Source organism: Orcinus orca, chromosome 21, assembly GCF_937001465.1.
Source record: "Orcinus orca chromosome 21, mOrcOrc1.1, whole genome shotgun sequence".
NCBI lineage: Eukaryota > Metazoa > Chordata > Mammalia > Artiodactyla > Delphinidae > Orcinus > Orcinus orca.
The window spans coordinates 26,453,504-26,468,951 of NC_064579.1; the positions used below are offsets into that span (position 1 = coordinate 26,453,504).

At 40.6% G+C, this 15,448-nt stretch overlaps 1 protein-coding gene across 2 annotated transcripts in view; it reads right to left on the reverse strand.

The window, feature by feature from the left end:
- The window catches only part of CSMD1 (CUB and Sushi multiple domains 1), a 1,746,885-nt gene that overhangs the window by 838,782 nt on the left and 892,655 nt on the right, over window positions 1-15,448 (reverse strand). For both annotated transcript variants that reach the window (XM_049704254.1, XM_049704253.1), the window contains exon 5: window positions 12,386-12,593. In XM_049704254.1, coding sequence (XP_049560211.1) covers window positions 12,386-12,593 — 208 coding nt within the window. The remainder of the gene's footprint in view (window positions 1-12,385; window positions 12,594-15,448) is intronic.

The following is a 15,448-nucleotide window of genomic DNA, read 5'->3' on the forward strand; positions in this document are numbered from 1 at the left end:
TCTTTTCCAATTCGTCATGCTTTCCTCCTCGGAACATCTCAAACCATTTTGCATAAGCTACAAGATTTTTCTTCTTTACTCACTCTAGCCTAAAAGTTTCCCTGCTTATATTTAAGTCAGATGCTCCTCCGGGGCCCTTCGCTGTCTCTTGAACTTGTGATTCCTTTCCTATTTCTTTCTACCAAGAGCTCCCTCTAAAATTCAGGATCACACAGCTGGGAGCTCCCTCTAAAATTCAGGATCACACAGCCCTCAGCTCATTCTGGACCAGCTGCCTTAGAAGATCTTCCAAAAGCATTTCCATTTTGAACCATCCTGGTACTCTGCAACAGCAAGAGGAAGAGGCGAGTTGGAAAGGCCCTTGAAACTTCCCTTGTTCTAGCTGAAAGCATCAGGGTTTCTTCGTAAGTCATCCCCACGTTTCTAAAAGTTGAGTTCCTTGAAACTCTTCTAGAGCACTGATTAAAATGGAGACCCCTGAACACAGCCCGACACCCCCAAACTTCCCAGCCATGAGTCCTGGACATTTGAATTTTTGAACTGAAGTATGTATAGTTGATTTACAATGTTGCGTTAGTTTCTGGTGTACAGCAACGTGATTCAGAGATGTATACATATATAAAATATAAAAAAGAATGTATATATACATATATACATTCTTTCTATATCTTGTCCATTATGCTTTATTATAGGATACTGACTATAGTTCCCTGTGCTATACAGCAGGATTTTGTTGCTTATCTATTTTATATATGGTAGTTTGTATCTTCTCATCGCAAACTCCCAATTTACCCCTTCCCACCCCCTTTTCCCTTTGGAAAGTTTGTTTTCTATGTCTGTGAGTCTGTTTCTGTTTTGTAAATAAGTTCATTTGTATCATATTTTAGATTCCACATATAAGTGATACCATACGGTATTTGTCTTTCTCTGACTTACTTCACTTAGTATGATAATCTCTAGGTCCATCCATGTTGCTGCAGGTGGCATTATTTCATTCTTTTTTATGTCTGAGTAGTATTCCATTGTGTATAAACATGGACCATATCTTCTTTATCCATTCATCTGTCGACGGTCATTTAGGTTGTTTCCATGTCTGGCTACTGTAAATAGTGCTGCTATGAATATTGGGGTTCGTGTGTCTTTTTGAATTAGAGTTTTCTCCAGATGTATGCCCAGGGGTGGGAGTGCAGGATCATATGTTAGCTCTATTTTTAGTTTTTTAAGGAATGTCCATACTGTTCTCCATAGTGGCTGCACCAATTTACATTCCCACTGAACAGTGTAGGAGGGTTCCCTTTTTTCCATACCCTCTCCAGCATTTGTGATTTGTAGACTTTTTAATAAGTTTCAAGCTTAAGTGGAAAGTTGGAATATCTCTGCATTGCCATTTGCAAAGTCCACTGCCAGACTTTTCTGGCTTTCAATAGCTCCATTATTTTCCTTTCTCTTTCTACCCCTGTGATCATACAGTCTTATAAATTCTATGTGTCCTGCTCACAGAAATTTGTAATTGTTTAATATCTCTCATTTCTTCTTTTCCCAATCTAATACATCAAAATCACCTTTATTTTCCTGAAGCAGTGTTTTTCTTATATTAGCAGATATTAGGAATACAATAAACATTTTATCAAGAAACAATAGGGCTTTGCAGATAAGATAATCCATACCATTTTTCTAGATTCCACATATATGTGTTAATATACAATATTTGCTTTTCTCTTTCTGACATACTTCACTCTCTATGACAGTCTCTAGGTCCATCCACGCCTCTACAAATGACCCAACTTTGTTCTTTTTTATGGCTGAGAAATATTCCATTGTATATATGTACCACATCTTCTTTATCCATTCCTCTGCTGATGGACATTTAGATTGCTTCCATGACCTGACTATTGTAAATAGTGCTGCAATGAACACTGGGGCGCATGTGTCCTTTTGAATTATGGTTTTCTCTGGGTATATGCCTAGGAGTGGGATTTCTGGGTCATATGGTAGTTCTATTTTTGGCTTTTTAAGGAATCTCCATACTGTGCTCCATAGTGGCTGTATCAATTTACATTCCCACCAACACTGCAAGAGGGTTCCCTTTTCTCCACACCCTCTCACATATGGATACCAAGGGGGAAGGGGGTTGGGATGAAGTGGGATATTGGGATTGACATATATACACTATTGATACTATGTATAAAATAGATAACTAATGTGAACCTACTGTATAGCACAGGGGAATCTACTCAGTGCTCTGTGGTGACCTAAATGGGAAGGAAATCCAAAAAGGAGGGGATATGTGTATACGTATAGCTGACTCACTTTGCTGTACAGTGGAAACTAACACAACATTGTAAAGCAACTATACTCCGATAAAAATTTTAAAAAAAAGAAAAGATAGGGCTTGCCATCAAATATTTTAAGTTATTTCTTATTGTTCTGTGGAAAAAATGGATTGCTTTCGCTCATATCATCGACTATCTCCTGTGCTTTGCCATATCTGTACTTTTCATTTTGCACATCCTGTGTCTAAAATAGCCCCACAAATTTTGTGCCCAGACCCTTTCTGTTCTCCGGGTCTGTGTCAAATCCCAACTTTTCTGTGAAATGTTCTTTGATGACCTCACTGGGTAATAATTTCTCTTTCTTCAAACTTCGCTCTCTTTTATTTGTGAGCAATCTCTCTCTGATTGCTCATTTGTCATGTTTCATACACAGCTCGATAATTAGGATGGATAGTTTACTGAGCATCTCTGTACCACAGACAGCGATAGGTTTCTGACCTATATTTTAATCTTCACCCAGCAAGATAAGTATCATTAACCTCATTTTACAGTCGGGAAACAAAAACTCTGGGAGTTTGAATAACTAATCCAAATTACCCAGCTACAGAGAGGAAAAACACAAATCTTAACCCATAATCTCTCTCACGCCAAGGCCAACTCTCTTTCACCAATCTGAGCTGAATAACTATGGACTTCGCTGACACAGCAGAACAGAAGACTGCAGATGGAGAAAAGGGATTGAAGCCATGGCTAGAAGAAACAGCAAGTTGGAATAAAGTCACTATCAGCTTCAAGTGCAAAATGGAATGTAAATGTTGCCAGGGCTCAGATCAGGACAGTACCTGTAATATATCAAGAAAAGCACAGCCTTTCCTGAGCCCATAGTCCCAGGTTTTAATCTATATCCCACCAAAGATGAGCGCTTCATAGTCACATATGTTTGGTGAATTGCAACCTCCTCTAACTGACCTCTGAGCCATGTTGCCCAGTAAGGTATTAAAAGACTGAGAATCTTTGGCAAAGGGACCTGTTTAACTTTTTAGCCCAATGTCCTCCAAAAGAGTTCAAAACGATTTTATTTTCAATGTACAACTATTAATAGACTGGAAACATGCTAATACTGCTGAAAATATTTGGAAGCCACTGAAATACTGTGTTTCTTTCTCTTCTGACCCTCTCTCTCAGTCCCAGCAGTCAGCGCCACAGCTGAGCTGGTTCAGCTAATTAAACTGGAATCTCTGAGGAGTGGCACCCAGGCAGTTCTGATGTGAAGCCCAAATTGGAAACTAAATGCTGAACCCAATCTTTCTGAATCTGCCCCATTTTGCACCAGCAGCCCATTACAAAATTATAAGATATATTTCAACAAAGACCAGAGAGCTTATGTTATCATACTCTGAAATACAACTACTAAAAAGTTTTCACTTTTCAAGAAAACTTGAAATGATTATTAGTAACGATACTTTTACCTCCACCTATTGAGGTATAATTGTCAAAACTGTATAGGGTTAACAGGTACAATATGATGCTTTGATACACACATACACTAAAAACGACAGCCTTTACTGAAATCAAGGTAATTAACATATCCATCATGGTACACAGGTTTGGTTTTGTTTGGTTTTGTTTTGTGGTGAGAACTCTTAAGATCTCTGCTCTTAGCAATGGAAAACATGAGGCGCCTCAAAAAATTAAAAATAGCACCAGCATATGATCCAGCAATCCTAATTCTGGGTATAAGACCAAAAGAAATGAAATCCGTATCTCAAAGAGATATCTGCATTCCTGTGCTTGTTGCAACATGATTCACGATGGCCAAGATATGGAACCAACCTAAGTATCCAGCTATGGACAAATGGATAAAGAAAATGTGATACACACACACACACACACACACACACACACACACACACACACACGACTATTACTCAGCCGTAATAAAGAAGGAAATCCTACCATTTGTGACAACATGGATGGACCTGGAGAAAGACGAATATTGCATGATCTTACTTATAGGTAGAATCTAAATTAAAAAACCAAGTAGAACTCATATAACCAGACAGTAGAATGGTGGCTGCCAGGGGCTGAGAGCAGGGGAAACAGGGAGATTTGGTCAAAGGGTACAAATGTCCAGTGGTTAAGATAAGTTCTGAGGATCCAATATACAGTACGATGACTAGAGTTAATAATACTGTATTGCATACTTGAAACTTAATTAGTTATTATTGCAATTATCTTACTGTCCACTCTCTGCACCACCCACAAACACTCTAGACCCTCACTTCTTGGCCTGGTCCACAGACCAGCGACACCCACATCACCCAGGAACTTGTTGAAATGCAGAATCTCGGTACCTTCCTCAGGCCTCCTGAGTCGTAATCTGCATCGAAAGAAGATCCCGGGTGATTCCTACACACAATAAATTTAAGCAGCATTGGACTAGCAGATATCACCATTTCAGGCACATGTTACGCCCTTGAAAAAGTTTTCTAAATAGATACATATGTACTTCGGTACAAATTCTATGGTTCTCACACTATATTTTTACTAAGTTGTAGACTTTTAGTAGTATGATGACCTGGGGACTTCCCTGGTGGCGTAGGGGTTAAGAATCCGCGTGCCAATGCAGGGGACACGGGTTGGAACCCTGGTCCAGAAGATCCCAGTGTGTTTTTAAAAGGGAAATTTATTTAAAAGTGTTAATTTAAGTGTAATTTTGCTTTCTGGAAAAGACCACATACAAAAAGAGAGAGGTGTGACTATAAAAAAACAAGAACAAGACACAAATATATTGTATTGTGTGAACTGAATTTATATTCCTAAAGGGGAAATTTTTCCCACTGCCTGTAACACTGATAATTTACAGGAAATGTAATCTTCAGTAACATCAGGTAAAGTGGTTGGGCTTTCCTATGACAGGAGAAATATCACAGCAGAGTTGAGGTTTCTGACATGTGGTATCTGCCCTGACTTGGTAAAGAACCACACTCTGGGACTCTCTAATCAGTTCCATCTTTAGGGACCAGGAATGTTTTGTTTTTTTTTTTCTCTTCATCATCCCTTGGTCTGGTCTTTTTGCATGTAGTCCTGGTGTAAAAATACTACATTTTATCCACAGCTACCACCATTAAATAAATCATATAAATTTCCTATGTCCAAAATATTTATTGATGAACATAGTTTAACTTCATCAACTGTAAATATTTGAAATTCTAAATACTGATTTCAGCCAAAATGAAAGCTATCTAAGATGACCTACTCTGATGGTATCTCAGACATCTGTGAAGAAATATGGAAATGAGACACTTCTGGGCAATGAAATGGCACCAGGGTACCTACTAAGAAACCCATCACAATCCTTAGGAGGGAGCTTGGAGGGCACGGAAGTCTTCACCTGGGGTATATGTTTGCCTGGTCGTGAATTGGGGATAGAGGACGTGGGAGATTGAAAACAGGCAGCAGTTTCTCCTGGCCCATCAGGGACAGCCTCCTTTCCTCCTCAAGGCAACTTCCAGCAAGAAAGACTCTTCCTTCAGCACCTACTACAGACGGTACATTTCAGGTGAAAACGGAGGGAAATAAGCGCCTTGAAAAGTACACCTGATTGGAAGCTTCCTGAAACACAGCCTGCGTGCTTGGCTCAGCTGCACTGTTTCCAGTGATTCCTTCGCTGCCCGTTGGGATAAAGAGTCCTCAGGCAGCTGGCTGCCAACGGGAGAGGGAGAGAACGGAAAGGGGGTTTGCGTAGGCCTTGTGGACGGGGTGGGGGTGGGGGTCACCTAATCACGTAGGTAACGCAAGTGTCATCTGGACGGTGCGAGGGAAAGAATGTCTCAGACCAGGTTACAAATTCCCCGTTGCACAGACTTGGCTGTGATCAGACAAATTTCCCTATTGAGTCTGGAGGGTTTGGGATGACTGGGGCTGGTCATTATTTCCCCACCACCTCTCATGTAAATGAGTCAAAGTTGTAGATGGGAAGCCTTAACGTTTACACTGTTGGCAATGTCTTTACGGTATGCCCCCTTTTAGAAGACTTATAACATCCATTATTGTGTTTATACTCACAACTATACATGACAAGTAAGTTAAGGTTTATTACCTTACCTTATACCTAATAACACAGAAAAAGAAGACTGTAAAAGAAGGGGTCATGATGTCTCCACCATGGAGTAACAGGACCAGATCTAGACTTGAAGCGGCCTCACGCTTCCCTTGGTGTCCAATGAGGCCAGACAGAATTGCGGTCATTCTGGGATAATACTGGAGTGTAACATACTTCTTTAATTTTTAATAATAAAAATTTTAATAAAAGTATTTTATTTACTTTTATTTTCCTGACTTAAAAACAGTACAGAAATATCATCTTGATATATTTAAATAAAGGAAGAAATATAGCTTGGGGCTGTCTCTGTTTCAGTCCCTGCTCTGCCACCTGGCAGCTGTGTGGTAAGATATTTAACCTTCTCTGAGTTCATTTCTCTTGCCTATAAAATGGGGATAATAGTATCTCAAGTAGTGGCAACTGATTACATTTGCCTGGCACATAGCAATACTTATTGAATATTATTATTCAGTGTAAGGTTTTCTTAAAGTAATATATTATTCAAAGAAATCTTTAGAGAAAGGTATTTTGAGTACAAGAGGGGTTTAGGAAAGGGGCTGTAATAATATCATATTAATTATGGCCTTAGGCCTCTGCATGGTAATGTAGAGGTTCAAGAAAAGTAGAAATTCATATACTGTTGTATACATATATATACACACATACACACCTACGATATTTGTTTATGTTATGCTCGCTCCACAGAAAATGCTGAGGTGCAAACATTCCAATAGGTTTGTGCAACGTAATTATTAAATTTAAAACGGAAAACATAAAAGAAAGGAAACCAATTATTTCAGTTGGTGGTCACGGGGCCATGCTTTATGGCCCCGTCCTCCTCAGGCCTGAAAAACGCCATCATCTTTCAAAGAGAGTGTGACCAGACTGTACTGTTAACATGAGGGGGGTGAAGGGTACGGAAACGGAAAAACTGAAAACAGTCGCCCCGCGGAGGTGCGGAAGAGACGGAATTCAGGGCCGTGCAGGTCCCTGGACTGAGTTCTGGAGCAGAAAAAGGGCAGCAGGGAAAATTCAGATCAGGTCTGTAAGTTAGTCAGCACCAGTGTTAATTTCTTGGTTTCCACGACGACACTAGGGCTGTAGAAGACGTGATTGTTAAGGGAAGCTGGGCTGGGTGATATACCAACTCTCTGGGCTGGTTTTACAAGTTCTCTGTGAAATGATTTTAAAATGAATAGTTAACAAAATGAGGAGGGAGCGGAAGGGGTTTCCTTTCTTGTACCCTGGGCAGGTGAACAGAAGGACTGATTTCAGGGCATCTCTGCTCTGTGTGTGCCTCAATAATCTGTCCTCATTAGAAATGAAATATACACCAAGTCAGTTATCAATTAAGTGACAAGCTGGATAAACATCATAGATGTTAACTGACCCTTCAAGGGTTCTTTGAAGCTCACTCAGCTTCGCCAGTTCCTTTGAAGTTCTGTTTTGGCTTCAGCAAGTCACTGATCAGATTGGTTTAATGGTGAAGTTGTGCCTGGTTAATGGGAACAAAATAAAGTGTAGTTACAAAACGACTTTTTGCTCTCTTATATGTAATCTTGCATCACCCAGACAGGCAAAGGGGTAGAGTCATGTTGGTTAGTGAATGACTGAACTTAAGCCTTAAAAAATATCATAAAGTAACAGATTTTCTATTGCTATAAGAAGTCAGCTCTAATCTAAATCAACCAAGAAGCATTCTTGCATTGATGATCCCTGAGGTTTTCCAGGGAGGCAGATATATAACTGTCTGCCCCACTGGTAGTACTTCTTCGAATGTTCTACCATTCATATGTCAATTTAACGTTGGTTAAATTGGGCCACGTGGGCCTTCCCTGTGGAGGCTGGTTCCTGAACAAGCGTGCAAGAGACACAAACGTGCTATGGTGAAGACAGGGGTGCATTCAGTGGGGCAAAGTGAGGGGTGCTTGCCGGGCAGAGGAGAAGGCCAGACTGGAGGGCAAGGCGGGCCAAGCTCTGAAAAGCCTTGAATGACATGCTAAGGCCTTCGGGTTTTATTCCGATGGCCCATGGCTCAGTCACTGAAGGTTTTTAAGAAAACTGATGCATTTAAGTAAGTTTTGGGGCATATTTTAAACGCATTTATTAGCCCTTGTTTTCTTTCCTTCTCTACCCTATACACACACTCCCTGCCATGAAATGGGGTAGATAATTATTCCCAAACATGAGTGCATGTTTTGAAGATAGCAAATGCTCTCTTCCTCGTTTCTCGTCAAGACTCTGTGATGTTCTTAGGAACATCCCTTTAACCATCGTATCTTAATTTAGAAACCTTAGTAACTTAACTCTGAAATAAAATCAATTTTCTGCCTCCTTGATATTTCCGGACTTAGGAGTTAGATGCTGCCCCATCAAATCACTTCAGAAAGTAAGAACGTGTGGCTAGCTTTACTGTTAACCAGGTTTTTAACTGCAGGAAAAAACCGTAATTACTGGACCACGTTGCAAAGACAACGAGGCATGACAGCTCTCTCTTAAAGGAGGGTATTGATAAGAGGCCAACCTATCTAAAATTAGAACCTGATGAGTTAAAAACAAATTCAGCCTCATCTGATGTACACAGAGTCGATTAGGCTTAAGTGATGACACCCCGGCCACGTTTAATACATGGATAATTTTGGGACTTTACATCATCCACCGCTTTTAGACTGCCTCTGCTGTAGCCATGGCAACCCTTACATAAAACATAGCTGAGTTGGTAATTTTACTCCAAATGAAATGAAAATAAGGCTAATCCTATTATTGTTCTTAACAATTTCCCAAGTATCTTCTTCTCAGAGTGCCCTTGCTTGTATAGTCCGTCTTTTAAAAATAGATTATTGGAAAATCATACGTGTGTGTGCACTCTCTCTACTCATAGCCGTTAGCACTGTCCTACTGCCCCTGCCGTGTAACCTTGTGCCTGAAAGAAGGTGTATCCACCTACACGGCCACTTAGTATTTTTCTTGCAATTCGGGGATGGGTAAATCTTTTAAATGTACCAGTTTAGACCATGAAACATTTCAGAGGCAGTCACTTGAAAGTTACGGTTAAATAGTAGTCTTTTGAAGATAAGCCCTATTACGCATTTGTATAAATCTGAGAAGGTAACTCAAGTGATCCTGTTTTGTATTGTAAATGTGCCCGTGTGTGTTGCAGTACTGATTTAGGAAAACCATCTTTTCCTTTTCTGCCTCCACTGAAGAGCCTTCTGTTGAATAGGGGTCCTATGCCATGTCAGGATCTTTCTCTTTATAATTGTGATAAACACTCAGTGTCATCCCTGATATTGTCCCTGTTGTCCCTGACTTTCCTGATGCAGCGTGTGTGCTAAATGGCTTCTCAGGTGGCCCATCTCCCCTACGGTGGTTGTCTGCCCAAGGCTTTAGGATCCAAAGTGCAGTCCTGAAACAGAGAAAAGGGAACTTCCTGACAGGCCATTAAGCTCAGACCTGGGTTCTTCCACTGGGGGGACGGTCTTACAGTAAAAAGGAAACATAGTTTGGGTTCAGGGGCTTGCAGATCCAGCTGCAGCTCTACCAACGCTCCGTCAGCTTTGCCATCTCTTACCCTTTGTGGCTCTCAGTCATCAGGAGAATATAATGATCAGTACAACTGTCTGATAATGGCTGTCAAAACAGAGAAATCATGATGAACCAACAGGTAACCCAGTTTATCAGACCAGAAGGCACCCAGGGTCAAAGTCCCACGGACAGCTTTTCCATCAACTACCCAATTCTTCCCAACTGCTGCTGGATCATTGATCTTGGTATCCTGGCAAATACGGGGAGATTTCAGACAGCTGGAAAACGTCTTCCAGTCTGAATCCAAACACCAGGAAGACACAGGGCCATTTCTCTGGCTGCCACGACAATATTCTCTATGTCACGATTGTGAGTCGTTGCTATCAGGCCCCGCAGGTTGCCGTGGCCTCACCTGGCATTTCCGACAGGTGGCAATTTTAGCAGATTCAAGACCCCGTCCGAGAACATTTTTCTGAGTCTGGTATTGAAGTTGGAGGGGACCCGTGTCGGGGGAAAGGACCGATGGAGAGAAAACAGAGGGGAGGAGAGGACGCAAAAGAAACCAGCGGGGATGAGAAAAGAAGAAACAGGCAAAACCAAGTCAAGTAACATTGTCTCACTGCTGGGGACCGCTTACTGAAGACACCTGAACTGAAGGAGGTCTCCCTGCTCAAGGCGGTCACGTGGTGTGGGAATGCGCCGCGAGGCTCTGCGCACCGGGACTGGCATCTCTGTTCAGCATTCCTATTTTTCTTTCAGACTTGGATATGGACATCTGAGTTTCCTTTCCTACATAAACGGCATTTGTTTGGCGAAAGCCAACCTTGACTGTGGAGTCTACAATCATCCTGTGATATGCCTACTTTTTTTCCTCTCCCCCAGCCCGACACCTCACCATCCAGGTGACGCCCATCATGTCTAGAATCTCTCACAAATAAGGCCTTTACCATGAGTCCCAGAATTTCTGAGAAACCGTCACCATGTAGTTTTGCATGGCAATGATTTTCTGGAAACCAAAACAAGGTGACTTTAGAGCTAGGAGGGTGTTGCATCACTGAATCTCCTACAGTGATACACAGAGAAAGGCACTCAGTAGATGTTGAATGAATTAATTCAAAAGCTCATTCAGGATAGCCCCTTTTTATACAAGCAGTTAAATGATTTGTCCAAGGTCACAAGGAAGGTTTGGGGCAGAACTTGGAGCAAAATCCAGGACATTCAGCTTTCAGTTTGGTATCTGTTTCCACTAACTCTGATGTTACAAAAAGGTAGATAGATAATAACATAAACCAATCCTTGAGTCTTTAAATTGTATAACATGAAATAAGCAAAAGGGTAAGCTTGCCTGATCTAAAAGGATTGCTCAGATCAATGAAATGAAAAACAAAGATCACAGAGGCAGTGGTTACTTTTCTTTTAACTGAAGTAGCATTTAACGTAAGAACAATAAAACTAACGAAAGGAAATGACTTAAACTATAAATATGAATCCTCTGCTTTGAGTTTTGAGTCTTGGAAAATAAAATTCAACGTTGCTAATTTGTTTAAAATGTAAAACAGTTTATGACATTTGTCAGGTTTGATATTTTTATCCTTCAGTCTCTGTACTGAAATACAGACTTAAACCTATAGAGATATTCAGAATCATTCATTTCATCTCCTCCACCAATGCATAAACAGCCAAACATTTCCTCTATCCCAACTTAATTTGAACATACATATTGTCAAGTTTCCTTACCGTTCAAGACCTGAAATAGATAACAGCTGCAGTTTTTAAAATGCTAAGAAATTGAAAAAACAAAAAAAACCCAGTTCAACCCATAACAAACGACATAATTTAAAGTATACCTTACGTCTTTAAACATTTATTCTTCGAATTCTCCCTTTTCAGTTGTACTTATAGACACAGCTAGAGCTGCTCTCACACAAGAAACACCATACACCAGAGACTGTAATGGATCTGATCAGGTTTTCTTCTGTTGCCACTAGCGCACACACCAGAGAACTGATCATCAGATGACTGGCATTATCTGTGTATCAGATTAGCATTTACGGTTTGCCTGTGACCCTCACAGGTGGTTATATGATTCGGTGCAGCATATCCAGGGAGGAAAAGACATACAAAATCACACATCTGCAGCAGAGGCGACAAACGGTTGGTGACGTGACATTTTTAAATCTCCACTGTCTAAAAATATCTGTTTACACTGAATCAGCTCCAGACCAAATCCAAAACTAGCTTAGCTCACTTAGCTGCCATCTTTTGTGTTGCTTTATAAGAATCCAAGATGAGACATGATACGTTCCAGTGCCCAAGGCCAGATAACAGCTCCAAATACCAGCACAAAGACATCTCAGAAACTTGGAAATCAGTCACAATATAGATGACATTTTAGCAGCCAACGGCGGAAGGCAAGGAAAGAACACAACTTTGTAAAGTCTGTTGTGGGAAGTGGGAAGGACATTTCTTGTCCAGTACTCACCATATGGAGGGCGCTTCTGTCCCGCTGATCTCTAAGAAGTCATATCCTTCTTCGAGCTGAAAGTCAGTGAAGACTAAAGCAATGGTGTCCCCGGGTTCCGCGAGGATGGTCCACGTACAGTCGGCGTTGTTCTCGTACTCTGAAGGGAAGTAGGGGCTGGAGATGCTGCCGCTCGTCCCCCGTAAGGTCCCTCCGCAGGCCCCCTCAGCTGCACAGGACAGAAACAAAGAAAGCGTACTTGAAAATGGCCTCGTACACAAGCACCTCCACAAAGTGTCACGCTCGATCAGTGACACATATTTTCTGAACCCCAAAGAGCGACACGCAACCTGACAAAGGGTTTCTCCTGGTTTGTTAGTTTAGTTCCACAGAAAGACTTCAAAAGTCTACCCATTACACCGCGTTGTTAACTGAACTGCCACTATAGAAAGAAGTGAAATTGTCATTTCTAAAATCTGGAACGTGCGGTTACTATACACCTGACATTCACAGACAGCTGAACCGTATTTTCAAAGGTTTTCTCTGCATCTTGGAAGACGGAAGTAAGGTGTGAGTCTTAACAGTATGTGGCCATCATTTCTTCCTTTTCTGAGAGCTGGCTTGAAAATACAGGGATCTTAAAAGATGCAGTTGCCCTAATCTTTATGTCCTGTAGAGTTTGGAATATGCACTTGGTTTTGAATTTCAGATAAGTTCTTGAATGAGATGATAACGGAGACACATCAACTCATAAAAAAGTTCTGAGTAGGAAATAGTTGCATGAAAACTTAAAATGGATTATCTTGGAAAAGTGACAAGGAAAAGGTCAGTAAGATAAAATACATTTAGGATGCAAATTAGCATCGGAATAAATATTGTTTTGAAGAGAAATGGATCCTGTAACTTTCTCCACAGAGTAAAAAATAGATGGTATTCAATTTATATAATCATCTATTACAAAATGTTATGTACGTAGTAAACTGTACATATAGGGTAAATAAATATTTGTGAAATAACATGTTTTAAGACAAGTCTGTAAATACCGTCCCTCCCTTCCTTCTTTCCTATCAGACAACCCTAGCAAACAGTATACACTTGGCCCTCTATATCTGCAGATTCAGCAAACACAGATTCTACCAACAGATGAAGAATATACAAAAAAATTCCTAGAAAGTTCCAAAGAGCAAAACTAAAGTCTGCTGCATGCCCACAACTATTTACATAGTATTTTCATTGTTTTAGGTATTGTAAGTATTCTAGAAATCATTTAAAGTATACAGGAGGATGTATGTAGGTTATACGCAAATATGATGCCACTTTATGTAAGGGACTTGAGCATCCGAAGATTTTGTTATCTGCAGGGGAACCTGGAAGCAATCTCCTGTGGATACCAAGGGACAATTGTATTTCACAATGAGGGACATCAGCGTTACAATTAGAGTGATGGACAAAGTCAGCCTGTTACCAAGATGGGAAACTTGCCTTTGGCGGCTTGTGGGACTAGACAGAGATCACTTGGAACAGATATTTACATTGGCTACTGAATAAATAACTGTGTATATAAGCATATCACACTTATATATAAAAAGCTGATACACACACACACACACACATATATATATAAACTTAAAAGTTTTCAAATCCAATGCTGTGGTTGGGTGATTACATGAAATGTATTAAATCTGACGGCCAAGACCGCATAAGTGGTTTGTAAAGTGTTAGAGGAGAAACACTCATATCAAATTATTCTGGATTTTTGAAACTGTAACCTATGCGCTGAAGCATTGTTTATGATTTAAAAGACCTCGAAACAGGTGTATTTGTGTGCATAATACACTATAACCATAAAATAAGAGTGAAGAGGGTAAGAAGCATACTGGGTTCTTTGGGAAAATATCTTGGTGACCTTGACCGAACAGAGGTGATACTAAACCTATCTGACAAGAGTATGTATGCACAGGTACCAAACATCAACCAGGGACCTTGGCTGTAGCTCTAGGGCAGGGCCCTGGAGTTCCTCCCCTGCAGGCTTTCTCCCTCTGGTCGCTCAACTGTCGGAAGATCTGAGGACCTGTAGAAGGTGTCTACTGAGCTGGGGCGACATCGTGTTTCCAGGGACTCCAGGAAGTGGCTATATGTTACCTGGTATGGGAATATTTTATCAGCTGACAGAGCTGTGCTGGTATCTGCAAGCTGATAGCAGCACTGATGTCTCAGCAACACATCTACCTTCTGTTTAAAAGGGTGGTTGAACTGGATAACTTCCAGTGTCACTTCCTTTGATCCAATGACTCTAAGAGTTTAGACACTAAGTATCTAGATTTCCCTTAGGACTTCAGCTGAGGGCTTAAGCAGGTCATGGAGGACCACGCTTGGATGGCCTAGTGAGTGAGTTCTGTACTCACTAACTCCAGAGGAGCCTGGGATGCCCATCACAGGCGCAGGCAAGTGGTGCGATTTTATGGCTACTCTGTTGAGACTAGGAGCAGACTGTATGAGGAAGACAAAAAGAATAGAAAATGAAACTAAAGAGAAAGAAAATTAAAAAGTTGGTAGAGAACAAAAACTATAATTCTTCCAAGGCTGCAATCACCATTGCGTTTTCTCTGGTAGATATTTTAATGACCACAGAACATTTTTAAATGAGTTACAGTCAGAATTATGTCAGGCTAAACAGATGCAGGATGTATTATAATTCTTAATGCAGCATTTCAAATAAAATATTACAGAACACTATCAGGTAGTCTGACTGATGATACCTTCTTTGATAATTAAGCACATAAAACAAAACAAAAATAATTCATACCACTCATTGGATAACAAACAATAAAAAACTGTACAGAGTGAGGTCACATGTGTATGTGTGTTTGAACATGTCTGTGTGTGTTTGAACATGTCTGTATGTGTTTGAAAGCAACTGCAACGGTGCTTCACATGTTTTTCCAACAAAACATTTTAACAGTTTTAGCTTCTTCCCCAGTTTTGTAAGATAATTTGTTCTCTAAACTATAACATTTTACACATCTAAAACGTAATAGCATGTGAGGAAGGGTAACATAAGCCCCGTTTGAGTCTGGGAAATAC